The sequence below is a fragment of the Chelonoidis abingdonii genome, chromosome 7 (genome assembly GCF_003597395.2).
Source record: "Chelonoidis abingdonii isolate Lonesome George chromosome 7, CheloAbing_2.0, whole genome shotgun sequence".
NCBI lineage: Eukaryota > Metazoa > Chordata > Testudines > Testudinidae > Chelonoidis > Chelonoidis abingdonii.
The window spans coordinates 46,682,811-46,706,398 of NC_133775.1; the positions used below are offsets into that span (position 1 = coordinate 46,682,811).

The following is a 23,588-nucleotide window of genomic DNA, read 5'->3' on the forward strand; positions in this document are numbered from 1 at the left end:
AGGTCCAACTTGAAAGTTCACAAAATGTCCCAACAGAAAAGAGTCTTTAGCCTCTCTCTTGGGCTATAGCTCAACTCATTCTTGTGCGGGAGAGGGGTAGTCAGTCTTCAACCCACTGAGAGTTCAATGTTTCTTCTGTACACCTTCCTCAAGGCTGGTAGGGAAACCAGACCTACCCTCTACTTGGGTTCTGGCCCAGGGACTCTGTATTAAGTAACTAGGTCTGCTTGTTGGACATGATGCTGTTTCCCTGGTTCACCTCCTATCCCTAAACCCCCTTGTGCTGCTTCTCCACAGCTTGTATTTAACAGTTTCCCTTTGGATCTCAGGCCTCTAGTTTCTTCCTGCATCCTCTGATTCTTCTGCAGGAGTGCTGGAACAATTTGTGTAATGGGGGTGCTGAGAGCTATTGAACCAAACTGTAAACCCTGTACATGATGCAAAACACTTCAGGCCAGGGATACAGCAGCACTTATACTCTTTTGACCCTCTTGAGCTAGGCAACTCTCTGAGAAGTTGCATCCACAGAAGAATCCTGCCTCCATTGCAGTCTCACCCCTACTAAGTTCCCTTAGCTTCCTTATAAGGCTCAGGTGCCTAATGACCCTTACTTAACTCTTCCCCCTCACATCAGAAGGTAATCAGTCACAGGTGCCTTAACCCCTCATTTAACAAGTGATGGAAGTTAGTCCCATCACAGAGAGGAGTTGACTCTGACCTTTAAAATGTAGACTTTTATGCTTCCTCAGTTTCTAAATGTGGAATTGATGGTTTAGCCTGTTATATATCACAGAATGAAGTTATGAATAAATAGCCTTCAATGTTGCTACAGTTATTTGTATAGCAGACACTTTTGGGGTATGTATTATCTCCATACACAAGGTTATTCAGGCAAATATTTAAAATAGCAAACAGCGTGATACTTTTAGACATCCTGTCAGATTTGTGGAAACATCTCAAAGCTTCAGTCCTTCCATCTGGTTTCTCTGAAATGCTGCAACATCATGACAGACCCCAGATCACTCTGATATGAGGCATTCATTGTGTGCCAGCTCAGTGTATCTCTCTATATTTTAATATGACTTGATGGAAAAGGGAAGCCACAGCATTCTCCTGACCGTGGGCTGCCATCTACACTGCCATGATACTCTGCCAGCTAACGATAAATACATAAATAAAAATGGTGATGCTGTTACATGACTAAGTTACATAAACAAATAAGCCTTGGATAAGTTAAATAAAGAGTCAAGTTCCCATGTAGCAATGTATATTGGTCCCTGCTATTTCTGGTCATTGCTTGTGGATTTAAATGTACATCTTTAGCAACATTTATGGACTCAACCACTTGTTCTGCCATGTCATTCTAAAAAAGTAGTACAAAATGTTTCTGAGTGAGCTCAGCACCAGTGAATGTGCACTTCTAGCATTGTTAACATTTTCAGATATTCCAAGCCCAGAAGGGACCATTATGATCATCTAGTCTGACCTCTTTTATAAATCACTGAAAGCAATCTTTTTAAATAAAGATTCTTCCAGTCACTACATCAAGAAACAAGAGGCTGGTATATGAAATGTACAGGTACCAACCTTCAAGGACGGTTGACAATAATGTGATTAAGAGATATCTGTATCTCCTCATTCCCTCGACCGTGGGGAAAAAAAACAATTCAAAAGCCCCCGCAACCCTCCCCGTCTAGATGTTTTCATTGCCTAGAATTACATGTACAGTAAAACCCCAGTTCAGCAAACCTAAGCACAAACATGCAGTTAAAGTTAAGCATAAGTCCCTCTGAACTCAATGGAACTTAAACACAAAATTAAAGATAGGCACGTACTTAAGTACTTTATGGAATCAGAGCCTAAAATATTTCAGATTTTGCTATGCTGTACATTTCTACAGCATATGTGCACAGTTTTATATACACATACATAACAGTTCAAATGATTGAGTCATAGCAATTGAGAAAACTAAACTAGTTAGTATTCAGTCAGTAAATACTTAAGTACAAGAAGTGGGTTGATTTTGCACAGTGAAGACTTAATAACAGGCATGAAATCAAATTGCCAGTTCCTCTGGGCACAGAATACCATGCCTAATTACATTTTGCAGCCACTGTGTAAATCAGTATGATCACCAAGACATTGCAAAAGGGTTAGGAAATCATATAAGGGGCATGGATATTTAATGGTATTAATTCCATTACAATTTCCTATAACAGGATATATTTTCTTGTTCTGCTCGACTTTACCATGCTATACAAAACTCTTTTGCTCCATAATATATTCAAAGCATTTAATTGACTACGTTCTATTAACCTTCAACTGTTTTGAGGCATTTATCATTAAGAATGGATGGCTCACATATAATACAAACCTTAATCAATGATTGTTTATTTGTGTGAAAACAAGAGATACAGAATGAGTGCTTTTAATTAGTTTGCTTTGCAGTTTACAGAGTATTAATATCAACAAATTAGACAGACTCCTATATTTTGCAAGCCCATTATTATGCAGTGAAAACAAGAAAGTAAATATGAAGAATTGTTTAGGGAAAGTCAAAATAGAATTGTTTATCTTCCCACCCTTCAGATTTTTGTGTTAACTAGACCTGGTTGTATAATGCAAAAAGAAGGATTTTGGAGCATTTGCAAAACCAATACTTGAGTTGTAATCAAGACCTTGTGTGTTTGCTTTATGCAAATATTCTGCCACAGATAAGACCTTTTAATCAGTGTTAAGTACCACCCTTAATTACTTTTAAAATAATAATTATAAATAAGACTATTTCAGCTATTGTGTCATAGTATGACCTGTCAGTAGTGGTTATGCATAATATATAGTGAAAGTATATGGAAAATATAAATAAAAATGAAAAAACTAAAATCTGAAACAAAATTTTGAAATTCAGAGTTTTGAAATTTTCCAGAAATGTGCATTTTCTGCAAAAGTTTTGTTTTGAAATCAATGAACATTTCCCACAAGAAAAAAAAATGTAAAAATAACTCTTTTAAACATTTCATTTTCAACAAAAAGAAATAAAATTCACACCAGCTATAGCTGACAAGGCAAGAACAACTAAATTAACTCTTTAGTAATTCACTCCAGTTGAAGCCTTCAGTGTTTTGGAGAGGCTCTGAAGAGATCTGCATGAGTCAAATCTTTTTCAGACAAGCCATATGGCACAAAAATGAATATAAGGATGTAAATCAGGCTCTCAGAATAAAAGTGGTTCTCCTAATAGTGGACGTAACTCAATTGTGAATCTCAGAATACTCAGTGTGTTGTGATTTTTTTTTAAAAAAAACACACTAGCTTTTAGCAGTCAAACTTTTATGATTCAAACAAATTTCCTTAAAAAAATTCATATCCAAACTTAACAGTTTTAAAACTTTCCAAGAACAAGGTGATTGATGTAGTAAGATACCACCTTTAAATCAGTTTGCAGTTGCAGTCAATAGATGGTGTACAAACATTTTTTAAACCCCACAATTTATACTTTGGAAATCATATTTGCAATTAAGTTTAGTTAGATAGCTTGGAACAGTCATTTTAATTCTGTTAGGTATTCTTAAAAACAGTGAGAATATATTGCATTCCCTCATATTATACCAGATAGTGGTGGGCTACAGATAACAGTGCGAGCACTTTGAAGAAGTGCCTCAGTAGGTGGAAATGTATCTCTCTCCATTGAAATCAATGGAGTTATGTTGGTTTTCACCATCTGAGAATCTGACCCATTATTACAGTTCTCAGTATTTCATTAACTTTTTTGCCTTTTAATCCTTTTGAAAAGGCAACATATAATTCTTCTCAAAAAGATTAACGGCTCAATTTAATGTTGTCATTTTCTTAACTGCAGCTGTAATCTTCTATAAGCCTTGGGCCTCTCAGTACTTTATCTGTAATCAAAAATAATCAAATAACAATGCTTTTATAATTGAAAGGTTTTATAACCCAAGGCGAGTACATTTCTCTGTAAGTATCTTATATAGAAGAGATTTAAAAAAGATTTCAAATAGACAGACATTTGGGAGAATGGTGATGTCAAATTTTGCAATGTCACTTTGCTTTTATTAAGAATGTTTAATCCCTCCCCCAAAGTCTCTTTGGTTTGCTAATATTCTCCTTTAAAGTTGAACTACAATGTAAAAACTAAGTTAAATACAGATTTCTGCCCTGATATTACCAGCTTCTGGGTGTGAATTCAGCACAGAAATACATCTTTTTTTCAAATGTGTGAAAACCTCTTGGTATTTCCTGATTCACTGTAGATATTCCATAATGCACTGGGTGGTTTGTATGGATCGCAAAGACACTTCCAGGATTTAAATATACATTTCTTCATTTGTGTTTTATTTATTTTATTGAAAGCACCTGTCACAGCTTTGCACACTGATCCGAATAATTAAAAATCCAAGTACAAAGAATTTAAAGAAGTTAAAAATGGTCCATTACAGAATGGACAGATCCTCAAGTACACGAACTATTTTGGGTGCAGAAGACAATATTGCAGAATAAAAAGTCAATAAAATAGAAACTGGATCGGGCTGCACAGGGGAAGTTGCAGACTCACTGTTCCATCCTTCATTCAAACGAGGAGGCTTTTAGGTCAAGCATTTCTTATTATCACAGAAGTTTGTAGCATTTCATAGGAATAACAGAGACATACCTATCTCAATGCACCTGTGTGCACTGTGGTGGTGAACTCAAATAGTTTGGCTAAAACTGAAAGTGCAAAGAGGATTTCAATTTCATAATGGGAAAAATAGTTAATAGATTTCACTGCTGAATGCCCCCCCCCAAAAAAAACAACAACAAAAAACCCACAGTCTAGATTAGTGGGACAATGAAACAAAGGAGTCTCCTCAATTCAGTTCTTATTTTAATTGGCGGTTCCAAATGTTGGTTAGTACATTACCATCTATGGTTTTCATTCTTGTTTCCCTTGTCATGTCTTGACTTCTAGGCAATTTGTCATTCCTTTAGTCTGAAATATTAAATAACTATTTTCCCCATTTAGTACAGTGTCCCCAAAGCATTAATAACTGACAACATGAGCATAATCTACAGATTACTATATACACCCCCCAAAATTATACAAAACTAACCACCACTACTCTCTGATTACCCAACAACCATCCTCCCTACATTACATGAGGCCAGTATCATAGGTATTTTGCTGCCTCAAGCACTGCAGGCAGGCTGCCTTCCGCGGCTTGCCTGTGGGAGGTCCCCGGTTCTGCAGATTTGGCGGCACGCCTGCAGGAGGTCCGCCAAAGCCACGGGACCAGCGGACCCTCCGCAGGCATGCTGCCGAAGGTAACCTGCCTGCTGCCCTCGTGGTGACTGGCAGAACGCCCCCCCATGGCTTGCCGCCCCAAGCATGTGCTTGGCAGGCTGTTGCCTGGAGCCGCCTCTGATCATAGGCACTATACTGATGGGTGACCGACAGATGTCATATACTAGGTAGACAGCATCTGAGAATTAGGGCAAAGGAAAAGGTAAATTTCCTCACAAGAAGAATCTTTGTAGAGGTGCCTTGTGGGACCAGGGAGTAAATAATCTTTCCACTCCTTAAATGGGTCATAATATTACCAGGCCAGATCCTTATGTGAGATGGAACAGTGCCTGCTGAGGAAAGGGTGGGAAAGCAACTGTGGGCTAGATCCACAATGCCCAGTGGAATCTTTAGCCCAGGTTAGGTGCCCTGGCTCCCTATATAATGCATAGGGAGAGTTTAGGCCCCCTAAGAAAGGGATTCCAGAAGCCAAGAAGCTGAGCAGGGAGCTGCCTAAGCTAGCCAGTAAGAAATGCTGATGAGAGGGGGCAAGGCCTAAACCACACACCTTAAAGGTAGTTAGGGCCCTAACTGTGGGCTGAAAGAAGATGCTTATCTCTTCTTGGAATTCACAGCCATAACCCTCTCCTGGAGTTAGGCACCTAAGGCAGGGCAGCACCTTCTTCCCCCAAAGCCACATCCATGATAGCCTACTGGCTAGGTACACTTACCTGGATGGGGGAGACTAGTTTTCAAATCCTTACTCTGCTTGTTTTGGAGCGAGAGTTTGTACTTCCATATCTCAGGTGAGTGCCTTTACCACTGGACTATATAGCTGGTCTCTGTGATCCAATGAATATTGAATTATGTATACAAAATGCAACAGTTTCAATAGGAGAGACTGTCATATTTAAAATTTCAAAAAATGACATCGCATTGACATTAATGGAGCAGCCCACACTGCTCAGAGCTATTGCTGCAGACATCAGTGTATTAATTTGCAATCAGTTCACATTTTACGATTTGCAACCATAAGGGCTAGAAACATGGTTGTTTTTTCAGTCAGAGTTTACATCTTGAGCACAATTCTACAACCAAGACTTGGTTCTGCACTATATATTTTGTTGCCAGAAAGTCAACTTATGATATCCTAAATAATGCATCCTTCCTCTTGATTTGTGTCAGGAATCTATATAAGTTAATTACACTGATTCCTTACACACACACACTTAACAAATATTTGGAAAATGAACACTGCAGTAGTTAATTGAATTAACTATATTGTTTAACTCCTGTACTTAATGTGTGGGTGGCTTGTTTAAGTACTGCCAAACCCTCCAGGGCATTTTGAAACACATTGAAAGAGGCAATATGAATAATCTAAGCATATCAAATCTGAATCACTTCCTGAATTTGAAATTTGACTTCAAACTTCTGAAGTCTTCCATGATGCTTTAAACCCAACATGGCTTTTACTGCCAAAGTGAGATTATATACTAATACCTTCTCAGAAAGCACATGCGTGTAACATTACCTATTTAGTCACTCTGTACACTGAGAGTATTGTTCAGTGGTTAATGCACAGGAGACACATTTCTATTTCTTGCATTGCCACTGACCTGTCATATGACTTTAGACCAATCTATGAATCCGTGTGGTTCTCAACACACACAAGATCCACACATGGAATTTGCAGAACCGGAGTCTAAATACTATAGAATTTACAGTTATGGTTCACTGTACATACAAAGCCACACATTCAGTGAAACTACACATAATTTCTTGATTGCTATTGCTTATTCAGTAATGTGAGTACAGGTCCTTTTGTTTAGATATACCTGAGGACAGAATTTATCCCAGTGTACTTGTGCAATGCCGCTAACCAGAGTTTGTTTAACCATGGCTTTACTTCTACTTTCTCAGCATGATCAGGAAGGGTCAGTCAATTTTAGCAAATATTTATTCAAGATGATCATTTCACCACACGGCTGCTCTGTTTAACAGTCAGATCTGCAATTGCTGTAAGTCACATGATTTACTAGTAGAATGTGATCTTTCAAGTTCAGCTGTTATAAACATTAGCTATTAACAAAGCTATCTGAAAATGTTCATAATGAAACCGGAGAATGTAGAGAAAAAACACAAAATAGCCATTATATAATTAACTTTTATCCAGTGCAGTTTTGCCTGTCTTCTCCAGAAATCAGAATTAATGTTTCCTATAAGAAATGGAAAAATCTGACTGCAAAATGCCATAAAGTAACTAAACTGATACAAAAACAACTAGGAGTCCAGTGGCACCTTAAAGACTAACAGATTTATTTGGGCGTAAGCTTTCGAGGATAAAAACTCTCACTTCTTCAGATGCATGGAGTGAAAATTACAGATGCAGGCATAATTATACTGACACATGAAGAGAAGGGAGTTACCTTACCAGGGTTGACAGGGCCAATTCAATCAGGGTGGATGTAGTCCACTCCCAATAATTGATGAGGAGGTGTCAATGCCAAGAGAGGGAAAGTTGCTTTTGTAGTAAGCTAGCCATCCCAATCCCTTTTAAAGTCCAAATTAATGGTGTTAAATTTGCAAATGAATTTTAGTTCTGCAGTTTCTCTTTGAAGTCTGTTTTTGAAGTTTTTTTGGTAACATACAAAAGCCAGTAGGAGAACACTTCAATCTCCCTGGACATTCTATAACAGATTTAAAAGTACCCAGACTTGAACAAAAAAACGTTTTGAATGGAGGTGTGGACCCCTTTGGAAATCTTAGGCATCATCTGCAGACCACCAGGGGTCCATGGACCACAGGCTGAAAACCACTGCTCTAGTAGACCCATTACAGCTGAATAATAAGATAGTTGTCCTTCGAAGAGGACAACACTGGGCATGGAGGATGGCGTGATTAAGCAATCATGATGGTGCCAGACTGCTGGAAGTAGCAGGGAGTGGCCCTTTTAGTTAAAATAAAAAGAATCAGCGTCTGAACATTTCACCATCTGTGAATTCTGAAATTAGCCTAAGGAGATGCTATTAAATACTTGTTGGAGTATCCTTTCTGAGGAATGCTGCTTCCTTGAGAAACTCATGCAACCCCATTAGGCTATTAAGGCCTGATACAAAGCCTAGTGAAATCAATGGGTATCGTTCTATTCAGTTAGGTGCACTTTGGATTGCCCTATCCCCTGTTTGTCCCCCCCCAACCAAAAATCAATACAGTTGTATGTCTTTAAGTGAGAAAAGATGTCTGTGAAAAGACAAGCTGCTTTGAAAAATGTGGAGTTTTACACAGAATTTCTGATGAAGAGAGTTACAGAAAAAAAGATGGAAAGGCTTAATAGGAACTCATATGACTCTTACTGAATATTAAGAGAGAGACCATCATATCGTGCATTTTGGGGGTTGGTGGAGCAAGTCCTTAGTAGTTTTCAGTGCATAACACTGCAGTCACCAGGATCCTTGTGGGAAGCAAACCCTTTCCTTTTCTGCTGAGTAAAAACGGTTAAGGCTATATGTTTAGTGGGTTTCTTCTTAAGGTACTGCATGGAATAAGACTGACTGGAGAAGAGGTAGATAATTACAGTTTATTACTGGATTGCTTTTATGTTATTAATCCCTTGTTTAACGCCCTGAGACTGAAAAGTGATCCACATAGGCTTAAAAATCTACCCGTGCAAGGTTTAGGCATAGCACTGTCATTAATAAAAAATTCTGCCACTTGATTTAAATACTTTTCAAATTTATATTTTTGTCACTATAAAATTTCAGAATTTACATGTCTATTAAAGCTAGTCAAAATATCTATGTTTGATGGAAAATGGGTTTTCAACAAAATGGAAATATTCACAAATTTCCATTTTCATCAAAATGCAATCCAAAAATTGGAAGGTTTTATTATTATTATTGGCAAAAAATTGAAACATTTGGTATTCAAAAGCTGAAAAATTCAGTTATTGGGCTGTCAACACCAATTTCCTCCTATTATATGATTCCCCATGGATCCTCCTGATAATTTATTGGTCCCTAGCAAATTATTTTCTTTTGTTTAATTCCTTGTTTGTTTACACCAACATCAAAAGATATTAGCATATACCAGGAAATGTGTTTTGTTAGTTGATTTCTTCACATTGTGGCTGTGCAGGAGCAAATCATAAAACTCACAGTAGTGGATTATTGAAGAAAACAGAGTTCAGAGGACATTCTCTATAAATAATAAATTATAAGTTAGCTTAAACTATTTATTTATCTGGTAGAGCCATTGACTGAGTTAATTAGTCATGTAACTCAATTGATATCAGGTATAATGTGGCATTAGACTTTCTGGCCAGCCGAGCAGATCTGCTGCACTATTCAAGTGATGTGGAATGGCTGTGCTCCCATTACACTTGCCATGCCTCTTGGAGCTGACAGTGAAGCTCCAGAGCCTTTAAAGCATAATATTAAATTGGCAGTGGGGGAGATTAGTTAAAAATTAAAACCTCTTTTTTTTCTCCTGGAGGATGATTGCAAAGTTTCAGAACAGATCTCTTCCAAACTTTGATTAAAGCTGGAGATTACCAACACTGCAGACAAAGTATTTCTTAAGTGCCTAGTTTCCATTCCCTGGGAGGTCATTATCAGCTTCTGGTGCAACTTCTATGGGAAACGTTAGTTAAGAATTTCCTGTTTCTTATTCTACATGATTAACTGAACCCTGGACACAAACTGAACTTGCTGAGTGGAGTCATTAGCCATGTCAAATATACCTAGCAATGGCTGAAATATGACCTTTCCCCCTTATTTTAAGAAAATATTTTCCAAAATAATAATAGAACATGACAGGCAATACATTTACAGAGGATTAGTGCACTTTTGAGGCCTTGTATATCTAGCAATTCGTCCAAGACATCTACTGCAATTCATGTATGTTAAATGTTATTGGCTCCATGGATATGTCCCATATTTTCCCCCATAACCTGAGGGTGGTCTGCTAGTGTTCCTGAAAAGAAAGAAAAACCTATCCTGTATACATGAAGATTTCATTGGAACTTTAAAATCAATAATGCAAACATGACAAATGGTCTTGGTGGGCAATTAAATGATTAACTTGGTCTAATGTCAGTGCTCTTTGGCAGTCTAATCTCTGAAGCCTTTGCTCACAGAAAATTCCCATTGGTTTCAGTGGGATATTTTCATTAAAGTGGACTGCAGCATAATTCTGTCCCAGGTATTTCCAATACATGCATCCTGTGGCATCTAAGGGCTAGGCTACAAAGTCTTAGTGCACAGTATGTTGCAGTGCTATAGTTTTACACCCTGGCATGTCATAGACTCATAGACTCATAGGTCAGAAGGGACCAATATGATCATCTAGTCTGACCTCCTGCACAACGCAGGCCACAGAACCCTACCCATCCACTTCTATAACAACCCTTGACCTATGTCTGAGTTATTGAAGTCCTCAAATTGTGGTTTGAAGACCTCAAGCTGCAGAGAATCCACCAGCAAGTGACCCTGCCCCATGCTGCAGAGGAAGGCAAAAAACCTCCAGGGCCTCTGCCAATCTGCCCTGGAGGAAAATTCCTTCCCGACCCCAAATCTGGCGATCAGCTAAACCCTGAGTATGTGGGCAAGACTCACCAGCCAGCACTCAGGAAAGAATTCTCTGCAGTAACTCAGATCCAACCCCATCCAACACCCCATCACAGACCATTGAGCAGACTTATCTGCTGATAATCCAAGATCAATTGCCCAAATTAAACTATCCTATCATATCATCCCGTCCATCATCCTTCATACACTAAGTGGCTGTGCAGACCCTTCTACCACACACTCAAAGTTCTGTAGTACGCTTTGATCCATTGCGATTTCAAGCCCAGTCACCAAGCTAATACTTACATTTAGGGTCAGATCCCACTCCTCAGTGAAGTCAGTTAAAAACCTTCCATTTATTTCAACAAGAGTAGCATCTGGCTCATACTCATTAGTAGTGCTTTGTACAAATTTCCAGTCTAGTCAGTGACTATACATTTATTTATTAATAACTAAGAGTATCCGTATACATTTTTCTTATAGGGAAAAAAAAGTGGAGAATCACTATAAAAACAAAGGCCAACATATAGATGTCTATCTTTAAACATCCAAGAGTTTGTGGGTTCTTTTGAGCAGCAGCGTACGGATTATCATGAAATTGGCTGAGATTGTATTATGTTTTATTTACTTCTAAATGGATACCTGAGAATCTGATGATAAAGTGTCTTCACAGTTCTGTGGTTTGTTTTTTAGCTGTTCCCTGCAAAAGGTTTCCTTTCTAAGCATTTTAGTCTGGTAATTAGTGTAACACACACAAAACAGGAAGGGAGGGTGTATGTCCCACTCTCTGGAAAATTCTTGCAACTGCCCACATCCAGAAACAAATTTGGAATGTTAAAATAAGTCTTGGGAGGAGAAAGGTTAATGAGGAGAGGGAAGTTGAGGCAGCAAGAGGCACAATATATTTATCACATCTCGTTGCAAAATGTGGGTGGCATTGCTATTAGCAAGATGCATGGGAACAATAAGTCTTTTACTGATGCAGAGCTGGCTGAATTATTTGCTGTAAATAATTTGTGATGAAATTTGATTTTTTTGCTGAATTATTTGCAATTTCTTTTTCATTATTTGACCAGCTCTTGTTGTAACTCTTGGCCTCCAGGATCTCCTTCCGCATTCTTAATTTTTTTTAATGTAATCCTTTGCTGCATTATTTAGATTGTATATCACTGAGAGTCCCCTGAATGATTTAACTGCCAAGGACTAGGCACTCACAGTGGCACTGTAAAAATAATTAATTATAAATAATGACTACATAAGTATGTCTGAAATGTCTAATATAAATGTCCTTGCTGTCATTAGCTTTTCCACCCACACTTTTACAACAGCATGGTTTAAATCTGATTTCCTCCTGAAGACTGTTTTACTCCTCAGTAGTTATTGATTCCTATTTCCAGGATACTCACAAATTAGTGGAAGTCAGACAAAAAACACTAAACTTGTCTTTTCATATTCCACTGAGATTTTAAGTATCTTTACTTGGACAGTTTAGCTGCTCTGCAGGAAGATGTTTTATGAACTGTAATATTCCTTGTGGTAAGAATATTACATAAATTTAGATGGAAATCTGCTACATACATTCTGCTTTTTATTTTTCACAAGCTATTTACGTAATCTATTCCTGTATACAACATATGGCAGAATGATATGAACAATGCAGAGTTGTTGCAATAGGGCACTAGTTCTGAATTAGTCTAGTGAGCTCAAAATATAAGGTCCAGGTTTAAAAACATTGCCCCCAATTGCTTGGCTATGACAGAGGACTTTACAGCATAACTCAGGAAAAGCATGCATGTAAAAATGGCTTTACGCTACCTTAGCGCTCTCTTACTGGATCTATATATGAACCCTGTCTCAGGCGGTAAACTACAGCATCCTTCAGGCTACTCTAATTTATGGCAGCTGCCAATGACAGTCAAGGATATATGGGTGCAGGGAAGCACTGTTCAGGCTTCCTTTTCCCTGACCAGTCTCCCAGTGCTGGCTGCAAAGAGAATAAATAGTGTAGTGTACATCATTGTGGGATCCACTGCAATGGGGTGATTCTCCCATAGAGGGCTAGTCCAAGATTTGAGCTACTGTAGATGTCTCAAAGCAGAAGACTGGTGGAACCTTACCCAAACCAAACTTCCTTCCCTTCCATTTTCCACCCCCGAGAAACACAGGGACATTCACTAAAGTCAGGAGGCAGAATCAACTTGTTCCCCTTTCTTCTGCTGTAGTCTGGAAAATTAGTTCTTATGTGTTAGACATCAACTCCTGTGTGTGTTATATTCTTTTCTTTTGTGCCTTTAGGCAGTTCTCCACTTTCATCTTTTTTTTATTTGGGTTTCATACTAGTTCCAAGGTGTGTACTTTTTAAAAGATTGACAAGGTTGTGGCACAGAAAAATAAGCACAAACAGTTCCCAGGAAATAGATAAAAGTTCCAGTAAATGATTACATTGACCTTTTCAAAGTTCAAATGGTTATCTAAACACATCTGATCTTTCCTAATCTTTAGAGATTACAGGTGTCATTTTTAACTTCTCCTGTTTGGTTGAAATTATAGTAGATAAAAAAATAAAATAAAATAATAATAATGTAAATATACCCATCTCCTAGAACAGACCTTGAAAGGTCATCAAGTCCAGCCCCCTGCCTTCACTACCAGGACCAAGTACTGATTTTGCCCCAGATCCCTAAGTGGTCTCCTCAAGGATTGAACTCACAACCCTGAGTTTAGCAGGCCAATGCTCAAACCACTGAGCTATCCCCAAATTGTACTTTGTTTTGTTCTTTATTTTTTTTTTAATTTGTTTCTCTTTGGAATACATCTCTTTTATTGAGACTTTTTTGTCTTTGTTTTCTAATTAAAAGCTTGAGTCTCCTCTGTGAAACTGGTTTCACGGTATTAATTTCAATAGAATTTAAGCTGTAACTCCATTAAAACAGAGTTTACAGAAGCATAAAACTGCTACAAAAAAGTGGGGAATCAGGCCCCACATTTTTAAGTTAGATATTTTCTGTCTAATCAGCCACTACTATAGCTCGTTTTCTGAATCAGTGGAAGGTATTGCGAGTTTCAATAATCTTTTGCTTCATGATTGTTCTGTTAAGATCAGTAGACCTGGCCAGGGATTTCTTCATTATTGTTTGTCTTGGACCAGCAAAGCTGAGTAATATATGCTACTGTTCATTTTAATCTTTTTCAGTGGTAAAAGTTAAAAACCATTATGAAGCTGTAGCTTGATGTATTATATTTAAATGTATAAAAGGAAGCAGAACATTGATATGATAAACAAGCTGAAAATTATCCCTTTTTATTTTCTGAAACAATGCTTAATATTAACATTATATAGTAAGAAAAACAGCACACTTTTTGGAAATATTAGTTGCATAAACCACTCAGGTAGCAGCAAGATATATACGTAAGTTTTGGAAAGCTGAGTAATTAAGCCTCTTACAGATTTCAGTATCAAATCAACCACTAGCTCCCACTATGCCCTCCCAGAAGTGTAGCCAACCAAGATTACCTGACTAGATAAGGACATGGCATGAGATATATTTATTCAGATGTAATAGATGAAAAACTAAAGGATAATATTTGTGATGGAGGAATATGTGAGGAAATAGACAAATTTTGTTGGCAGTTATAAACCCACAAAGCCATCTATTGAAAGTCAGCTGTACTGCAATGCTGTGAGCAACTTTTCTGGTATATAGCAAAACTAAGGCAATTCCAACCACAACAGTAAATTAAACAATATTTTTTCTTGCTTCAGGAGGGTTTGAAAGTTTAATGTTACCTCCTTTTGCATTGATTTAATTTTGGGTCCCAGGATTGATGCATGATTAGGTGACACTTAAACTTAATAGAGTGCAGAACTCTATTAGTGTTTGATATTAGGTCTAAAGGGCTTAATCCTTCAAGGTGCTATGCACAGTCAACTCCCATTGACTTCAGTGAGACATGAGGGCACCTGACACCTCACAAGAGCACTCAAAAAGTCTGATCCAAAGATTGCTTTGGATTTCCCCTTCACACTAGTGGGCATTGGATCAGGCAGAAAGGCCCAGATCCTCAAAAGGTATTTAATCAATGGGAGTTAAGCTCTTAGTCTCCTAAATACCTCTGAGGACTTAGGCCAAAATAATTATGATAGCTTGAGGGAATGTCTGGTGTTCTGATAAAATGATATGATTGGAGACAGAAGGTGAAATGTTTGCTCCATTGAAGTCAATGGCAAAATTCTTATTGATTTCAATGGGCAAGAATTTCAGTGAATGTATTCTTGATTGTGGTTATGCTCAATCAAGATAATTGATTTGGGTAGAGGGGACAACTAAAATTCATTACAGTATAATGTTAATACGCTAAAACCTCTTACCAAGATTCAGGTCTTCCTATCTGAATTATTTCTAAAAAAAATGATTGTTAGTGGGACTCACAGGGAAGAGCAAGAAAGCATTCCCTTCACAAAAACGAAAGTCTTTAAAAAAAAACAAAAAAACCACAATCTTAAAGATGTTCTAGAACTTTCACTTTAGTGCATATGGTCAATTAATGAAAGTAGAAAGGGTGATTTTTAGCCTTTCCATTGAAAAACATTGAATAACTGTCTATAAAATTGTATGCCACCACCAGAATTCAAAAGCAATCCATGGATGTTGAACTGCACCTTCATCACTAGTGCCCTACCTTCTGGCTGAGTGTGGAATAGCATAGAAGTTCTTTCCTGTATAGTGCTCCCACCAGTCCTATGGTGGCCTGTCTTTTATCACAACTTGGCCCTATGGCCAGGTAACATTTTAATTCTACTCCTTCTGGGTTAATGAAGTCCCACACAACAGGAGTCCAATGTCCATACATTAAGTCTTCACGCCAGCTCTCAGCCCAGTGATCTTTGCATCTCAAGGCTCTCAGAAGTCATTCTTTTATGTCAGGATTACACATCACCTTCCCCAGTAGCTGGAAGGAAAATCCAAGCCCTGCCATTACACTGGATTCCAGGTGAGGAACCCTATAACTAGCAGCTAAAGTCTGCTCTGTTGGACACCTTTCTGCTGCCAGCCTGGATTTCTTCTTATTGTAGCCTGTCAACAGAGCTCTCCTCTGAAATCCCCCAACAAAATCCCAAACCAGAAGTACAAATAAATCAATTTCTGTCCTCTACAATTAACCTTTGATGCTTCTTAAGTTCCCCTGCTCTGCTCTCCACTGAACACTTACCAGGACTCTCTCCCTAGAAGTCCCAATCCTGCTCTTTTATCAGGGTTCACCATCAGAGTTTGTTCTACCCTAGCAGCTTCTTCTTGTCTCTCCTGGCCTCCTGAGAGACTTCCCTACTCAAAAGAGGATGTAAGAGCCTACTTTCCCCTGGACTTCCTCCTTGATCCTCCCAGTCACTCCATTTGCTAGTGCCAAGAGAGGGACAGCAGAGTTCCTTCCTTTTCTCCTTACAATCTCCTTCTGCTCCCAGTTTCCTGGCTTTGTAATCACCACCCAGCTCCTCCTCAGCTGGGTCTCACCCTTAACTGGCCCTGGCCCAGCCTCCAGTGTGAGTAAGGGGGTTAATCTGACTCTCCCATTCCAGTTAACTCTTTCAGAACCAGAATGGCATATATAGATCACCATAGTGGAGCTGCAACACAGTCCACCAACAAACATGCATTCTAGCCTATGGGCTGGAGTAGAAGCTATAGCTCTAGTATACCTCTACGTGGTAAGATTTGGGCCACTAGGTCTATGCTAATCACACAGCCCTTTTGATGCTTCACTCTGAGGTCAAGGTCAAGCCCCACTATCAGGCTTAAAAAATGCACAAGGTATAGTGTAGGATCTCAGCACCTGGTGAACTTTGTTCAATAACAGCAAAGCCTTGGAGCAGCCAGTGCTAAAAGCAAAGAGCTTGAAATCACACTGTGGATGCCAAGACATATGCAAAGTAAGGGAGCGATGATTTTAACATTATAATAGCCCATATTTCCATAAATGGATCTCTCTGTGCGTACTCCAGTTTTTAAGAATAACACTAAAACATTCCTGACCCAAACAGACTAAACAACAGAGTCTATGATTAAAACTTATAATTGATCTAAGGTAGGAAAGTTAACTATCCATCTTCACTGGAATGGCATTTCCACAGTCCCCTTTATTAACTTTTCAGAACCTGTTATAAAGACAGAAAAGTACTGCTTCAACAATTCTTTCCTATAACTAAAACTGAAAAGGCACAAACTAATGAGAATGTGGAGGAAAGATCTGAACTACCACCTCAGTGAAAAAATCTGGAACAAAGTGTGTAGGAATACAAATTCAGCCAATGACTGAAGGCTGAAACTTATCCAACAAAAAATCATCTTCAGAACATTTTGGGATGTGTGAAAAATACAAATGCTAGAACAGTGAAGAGGAAACTGGGGATCTCATCCATATGTTATGGAAATGCTACTGCCCACTAGTAAATTATTTCTGGAGAACAGAAGAAGAACTGCTAACACTGTTATAAACACAGGGCCTGCCTGATGATCAAAGGTTTTTTACCTGGGAGTTCATAATGGTCAATTGTGGCCAATGAGATACCCTATGCCAAGAAATCATCTTTGATGTACAGAAGAATTATGACTGAGAAATATAGCATTATTTAGAAATTACCTTTAAAATAGATAGACAGTCAACAGCCTCCTAGGAGGATGGGACCACTAATATGCAAGCTCAGAGATGCTCTGTACAGCAGGTGCAGTTAAAGAGCTCCACTGGTTTAAAGGATTCTGCTAAATTCACAGATAATCCCTATCTTTGAATTTGGGAAGCTCATTGTAACCAGTAGAAATCTTTCAGACATTTTAAAGGCACCCAAATCAATATGAAAGTAAACTGAAAAACAAACAAACCTAAGGACCAGGTTCTGCCATTCTTACTTACAATTAATAGAACCATATTCCACATGTAGCCCTGTTGAGTTCAGCTGGACTACTCACAGAGTCAGGTACTACTCAGCATGAGTCAGGGTAGTAGAAACTGCCTTTAAATTTTGTATCCTTGGATACATTTTATAAAGGTAAGATGTGCTCCCATTTATTTGTGCTTATAATACAAGTGCAAGGTGATATTGAATTAAATTGAAAGGCAACAAATTTAGAACCATTTTAAAAACACAATGCATAATTAACTTGCAGAACTCATTGCCCCAAGACATAATTGAAGCCCAAAGCTTAGTACTAGGATTCAGGGCAGGATTAGATGATGTACCTGCTAGAACTCTAGCATTTTAGCTCCATCCTTGAGGCAGGAGAGAGGATCCATGAGGGCAGGAACAAGACAAATGGAATGGAGAAGAGGCGGGGTTTGGAAAATAGGGAAGGGACAGATTTAGTGGGAAAATAAGAAAATGCAGTCAGAGGAAAAGGAAAAGAGGGGGAATGGAGAAAGAAGAAGAATCAAAGACAAGGAGATAAGTTTGAAACATTGTTTTAAGCATCAAACAGAAAGTTTAGGAGGAAACTATATTTCAACAGAATGATGACACTATGGGGAAACATTACAAATCTCAATCCCCACCGTGCAAGGGAAGTGTAAAACAACACACATCTAAATGGAAGTGCTAGGGATGTCCTTAATGTCTGAAATACCATGTAATTGGGAGGAGCTGTATCTGCTTAACTGAGGGGTGAACTGAGCCCCTCAGATTTGAGAATTGTCATGAAGGCATTTAATTTGGTGTGTAGTTAGCACTGAAAACTGAAATATGCAGTTGCTCACCAAGAAATCAAGGAACAGCCTCCAAGTTGGTAGAGCTGACATCCCATGATTTGAAGTTAATTTATACCAAAAATAGACCATGTTTTCTCCATGCAGCATCAAATTAGCATGAGATATTGTTAGGCTACATAAGATAATGCCATAAGCTATCCTGATCTGTACCTATTAGCTAACTAATCCCAGACCCCCATAAAAAAATCTAGATTTCAACATTCCACTAGCTTACATTCGTAAATTTTCAGAATGGAGAGGGGTTACTAGTGGTGTTCCCCAAGGGTCAGAGAATATCTTATTTCCCTTATATAAATCCATGGTACACCCACATCTTGAATACTGCATAAAGATGTTGTCTCCTCATCTCAAAAAAGATATACTGACATTAGAAAAGGTTCAGAGAAGTGCAACTAAAAAGATTAGGGGTTTGGAACAGGTACTATATGAGGAGAGATTAAAGAGGCTAGGACTTTTCAGCTTGGAAAAGAGGAGACTAAGGGGGGATGTGATAGAGGTACACCTCTACCTTGATATAACGCTGTCCTCGGGAGCCAAAAAATCTTACCGAGTTATAGGTGAAACCGTGTTATATTGAACTTGCTTTGATACACCAGAGCGCACAGCCCTGTCCCCCTAGAGTGCTGCTTTATCACATTATATCCGAATTTGTGTTATATCAAGTGGGGTTATAACAGGGTAGAGGTGTATATAAAATCATGAGTGGTGTGAAGAAAGTGAATAAGGAAACGTTATTTACTTGTTCCCATAATATAAGAACTAGGGGCCACCTAGTGAAATTAATGGGCAGCAGGTTTAAAACAAATAAAAGGATGTTCCTCCTCCACGCAGCACACAGTCAACCTGTGGAACTCCTTGCCTGAGGAGGTTGTGAAGGCTAGGACTATAACAGGGTTTAAAAGAGAACTAGATAAATTCATGGAAGTTAAGTCCATTAATGTGTAAGGAATGGTGTCCCTAGCCTCTGTTTGTCAGAGGATGGAGATGGATGGCAGGAGAAAGATCACTTGATCATTGCCTGTTAGGTTCACTCCCTCTGGGACACCTGGCATTGGTCACTGTTGGTAGACAGGATACTGGGTTGGATGAGCCTTTTGTGTGACCCAGTATGGCCATTCTTATGTTCTCTTGCTACCCAAAGAGGTATAATCCAAGATAAAGAATGGCAAATGTAATGAAATTATACACAGTTTCTTGGTCACAAATTATTTTTGCAAAAACAAAAAAAAGATGGTTTTAAAAACTCTGAAGATTACAATAGTGCAGCTATATACTATTTATTTTGTTCTGGTATTAGAAAAAAAATGTCGGTACATCCTGTTATCTATAACATATCTTACTTTTTGCTGCCGACCATTAATCAAAACTTACCATCACTAGCACTATCATTTTATCCTTATTCCAAGATAACAGTTAGAACTTTATTATGAATAAATGACATTTAAATACAATTTTAAAAAGATTTTTGCTTTGAACGTGAACATTTTCTCTTCTTTGCTAAGTAATATATGCATTTGCAGAAAATAATTCTCCTTGCTAGTAAGAGAATCATAACACTTTGGATTTATTCCAGGTACTAGTTTTATTTTTCATTTCTTTATTCATTCTTTTTTACATAGTATTTGCGGAATTCAGCATCTGGAGCGAGCAGGAAACAAGTTGACTCTCTTTGACTCCCTTTATTTCTGCATAGTGACATTTTCCACTGTGGGCTTTGGGGATGTTACACCCAAGATCTGGCCTTCAAAACTGCTGGTTGTCATTATGATCTGTGTTGCCCTTGTGGTGTTGCCCATACAGGTAAACTCTGATTGTTTTCCATTTGGAAGAGATGGGGAAGTTTTGGGGAAAAGACTGTATTATCTTGAAGTATATCTTGCAATTGTCCTTACTGTGTATGTAATATATACAAAAAAAGTACACCATCTTGTATGCTTCTTCATTTTATGCAGAGCTGGAGCTTTCTTCTTTGTCTTCTTGTTTGTAAAATAAATGTGCATATGGTTTTATATGCTAAAATGAGAGGAGCTAACAAGTTTTCAAATCCTTGTAGAAGCTGCTGGCTCCCATCAGACACCAAAGAACATACAAGCATGATGTGTTGTCCAAATTTACCCTTATGGTGGGATTTACCTTTATTGTGAACTTAAATAATAGCAGCAAAACTAACCAGCAGCCAAAGCTTTCCCAAGACACTTATCTATTCCTAGCATTTTCCCCTAGTTCTTTCTTCTTCAGAGTGACACCTCAATGGGAGACAAGGGCTTCGTGTTCTGGTCTGAGCACAGGACAGGGGGCCAGTTCTTATCATGGCTCTGACACTGAATCACTTGACATCTTTGCCTCAGTAGAACGTGGATAAGAAAACACTCTGGTCTCATTGGATTGTTGTGAATATTAGCTAGCTTGTAAGGAGCTTCGAAATTGAAATGGTATAGGCATGGTGTATTAGTGGTACTAACTGTATATAAAACATGTGGACATTAGTCCATTGAAGTAATGCTTTTATGTATTTAATTAGTCCAGATACATTGCATATCATATTGATCCCTAGATTTCCCTTTACTAGGATCTCAAAGCAGAATTTATTGTGAACTGCGGGATACTGATTAAGATGGTAGAGGGAAAAGTGCCACTTACTGAAGTTCAGTTCAATCAGGGCTGCTCAGAGGATTCAGGGGGCCTGGGGTCTTTGGCAGTGGGGGGCCCCCACTGTGGCGGTAATTCGACGGCGGGGGGTTCTTCTGCTCCAGGACCCGCCGCTGAAGTGCCCCAAAGACCCACGGCGGGGGCCCCCCGCCGCCGAATTACAGCCAAAGCGGGACCCGCTGCCAAAGTGCCGGGTCTTAGTCTATAATTTGGCGGCGGGGAGTCCTTCCACCCCGGAGCAGAAGGACTCCTTGCCGCCGAATTGCCGACAACAATGACCCGGAGAGGAGGAAGCTCCAGGGGCCCGGGTCCCACAAGAGTTTTTCAGGGCCCCCAAAGCAAGTGAAGGACCCCGCTCCAGTGGCCCCAAAAAACTCTCATAGGGGCCTCTGCGGGGCCTGGGGCAAATTGCCCTACTTGGCCCCCCGCCCCCCCGGGCAGCCCTGACTTCAACAGATGCAATGGTCAATACCAAAAAAACCAGCAGTTCTCCAGGAGCAGCAGGGACAGAACATGTTTCTATTAGCATACGTTTAAGTGATGCCAATATTTAAGGTACAGATCAGACAGTAAGAAATAATATGCAGACATCATCGTATCAAGTGTTGCCAACTTTAGATTTTTAAAAATCTATGGGGAGAAGCTGAGGCATTGTTCCATCTACATAAGTAATATATCAATGTTTTTCTTACAGTCTCATCTCTTGGTGTCATGTAAATTACAAATAAACCCTAAAGGCTCAAATACCAGAAAAAATACATTTAAATAATCTCATGATTTAACTCAACTTTATGATTTTTGAATGCTTGAGTTTGGTCTATTGATGTATTATTGTGCCATCCCATCTGCTTGGTTGTAAACTGCTGCTCTTGGAAAGAAACAAAGACAAAGGGTGGGGATTCTAAGTGTGTCTTTAATTAAATGAATGGATACCCTAAAGCATAAAATATAATTAACTCATACTGATAAAGATGTGTATATTGCACAGCTGCTTATATGTATTTCATTCACATTTAACAATATATTGCAGTTTGAACAGCTGGCTTATTTGTGGATGGAGAGACAGAAGTCTGGGGGTAACTACAGTCGACACAGAGCTCAGACAGAGAAACATGTGGTGCTGTGTGTCAGCTCCCTGAAGATTGACTTGCTTATGGATTTCTTAAATGAGTTCTATGCTCATCCCAGACTGCAGGTATATTTACAATGCAAGAATAAAAAAATAAGAAATTCAGTTAGACATTGGTAACTTGCAGACAATCTTCAGAAATGGTCTGTAATGTGTGTGTCTGAATTAAAGAATGACTGACTGACTGAAGAAAGTATAATTGCAAGAAGTAGCTCAGAACAAGTACTGGATGCATTCATTTTAAACTGATCTAAATTGGATTAAACAGACAGAAATATGCTTGTGTCTCACAGAGTCGAATTACTTTGATTTATACCAGTTATCTTACAGCCAACTAATTTCATGAATATTCCTTTTGATTAACCCAATATGATGTGTAAAAAGAAAAAGATAAGAAAATTGGTCATTTTATGTTTTTCTGCTATTCTGGGACTTGGTTCACTGAACTCAGTGAGAGTTTTTAAACTTAATTGTGATTGCTTCAGTTAAGACAGAACAGGATATAGTGCAATGGACATATCCTGATAGTCAACATTGCTCACAAATGAGGAGTTTCTCAGCATTAGCATTAAAAGAATTAGGAAATACAAAGAAATGTCTTTCATATGGCTGACTATATCCTAACTGGCTCTGTGAAAGTTTTACATCTGAAGGAGAGCCCTGTGTAAGCTCAAAAGCTTGTCTCTCTCACCAACAGAAGTTGGTCCAATAAAAGATATTACCTCACCCACTTTCTCTCTTTAAATCCTCACAATCATCTCTGGGTAAAGTGTATTGGAATTTTGGTTCCATTATGACAAATTGTTAAAAATATATTATTAGTGGGCTTTAGTATGGACTACTATGGCACTGTCTTACTAAAATACATTGCTACCTCTTGCTAAAGCACATATGGCACTGTACATGATTAATTAATGGGCAAAATAAAATGCAACCTTTTAAACTTTATGGCCTGATAACAGCACCATTCAACAATAACAGAATGAAAAAAAAATCCAAACTGATCTAAATTCACAGGCTGATTAAGAACAAAATGCCCATACTAGGTCAAACCAAAGGTCTATCTAGCCCAATATTCTCTCTTCTGACAGTTGCCAGTGCCAGATATTTCAGAGGAAGCAAACAGAACAGCAATTTATCAAGTGATCCATCCCCAGTCATTTAGTCTGAGCTTCTAGCATTCAGAGGTTCAGGGACACCCAGAGCATGG

At 38.6% G+C, this 23,588-nt stretch overlaps 1 protein-coding gene across 4 annotated transcripts in view; it reads left to right on the top strand.

Annotated features, from left to right (window-relative positions):
* The window catches only part of KCNT2 (potassium sodium-activated channel subfamily T member 2), a 289,822-nt gene that overhangs the window by 109,895 nt on the left and 156,339 nt on the right, over window positions 1-23,588 (top strand). For all 4 annotated transcript variants that reach the window (XM_075067853.1, XM_075067855.1, XM_075067854.1 and 1 more), the window contains exons 10-11: window positions 20,220-20,400; window positions 22,280-22,444. In XM_075067853.1, the coding sequence (XP_074923954.1) occupies window positions 20,220-20,400; window positions 22,280-22,444 (346 nt within the window). The remainder of the gene's footprint in view (window positions 1-20,219; window positions 20,401-22,279; window positions 22,445-23,588) is intronic.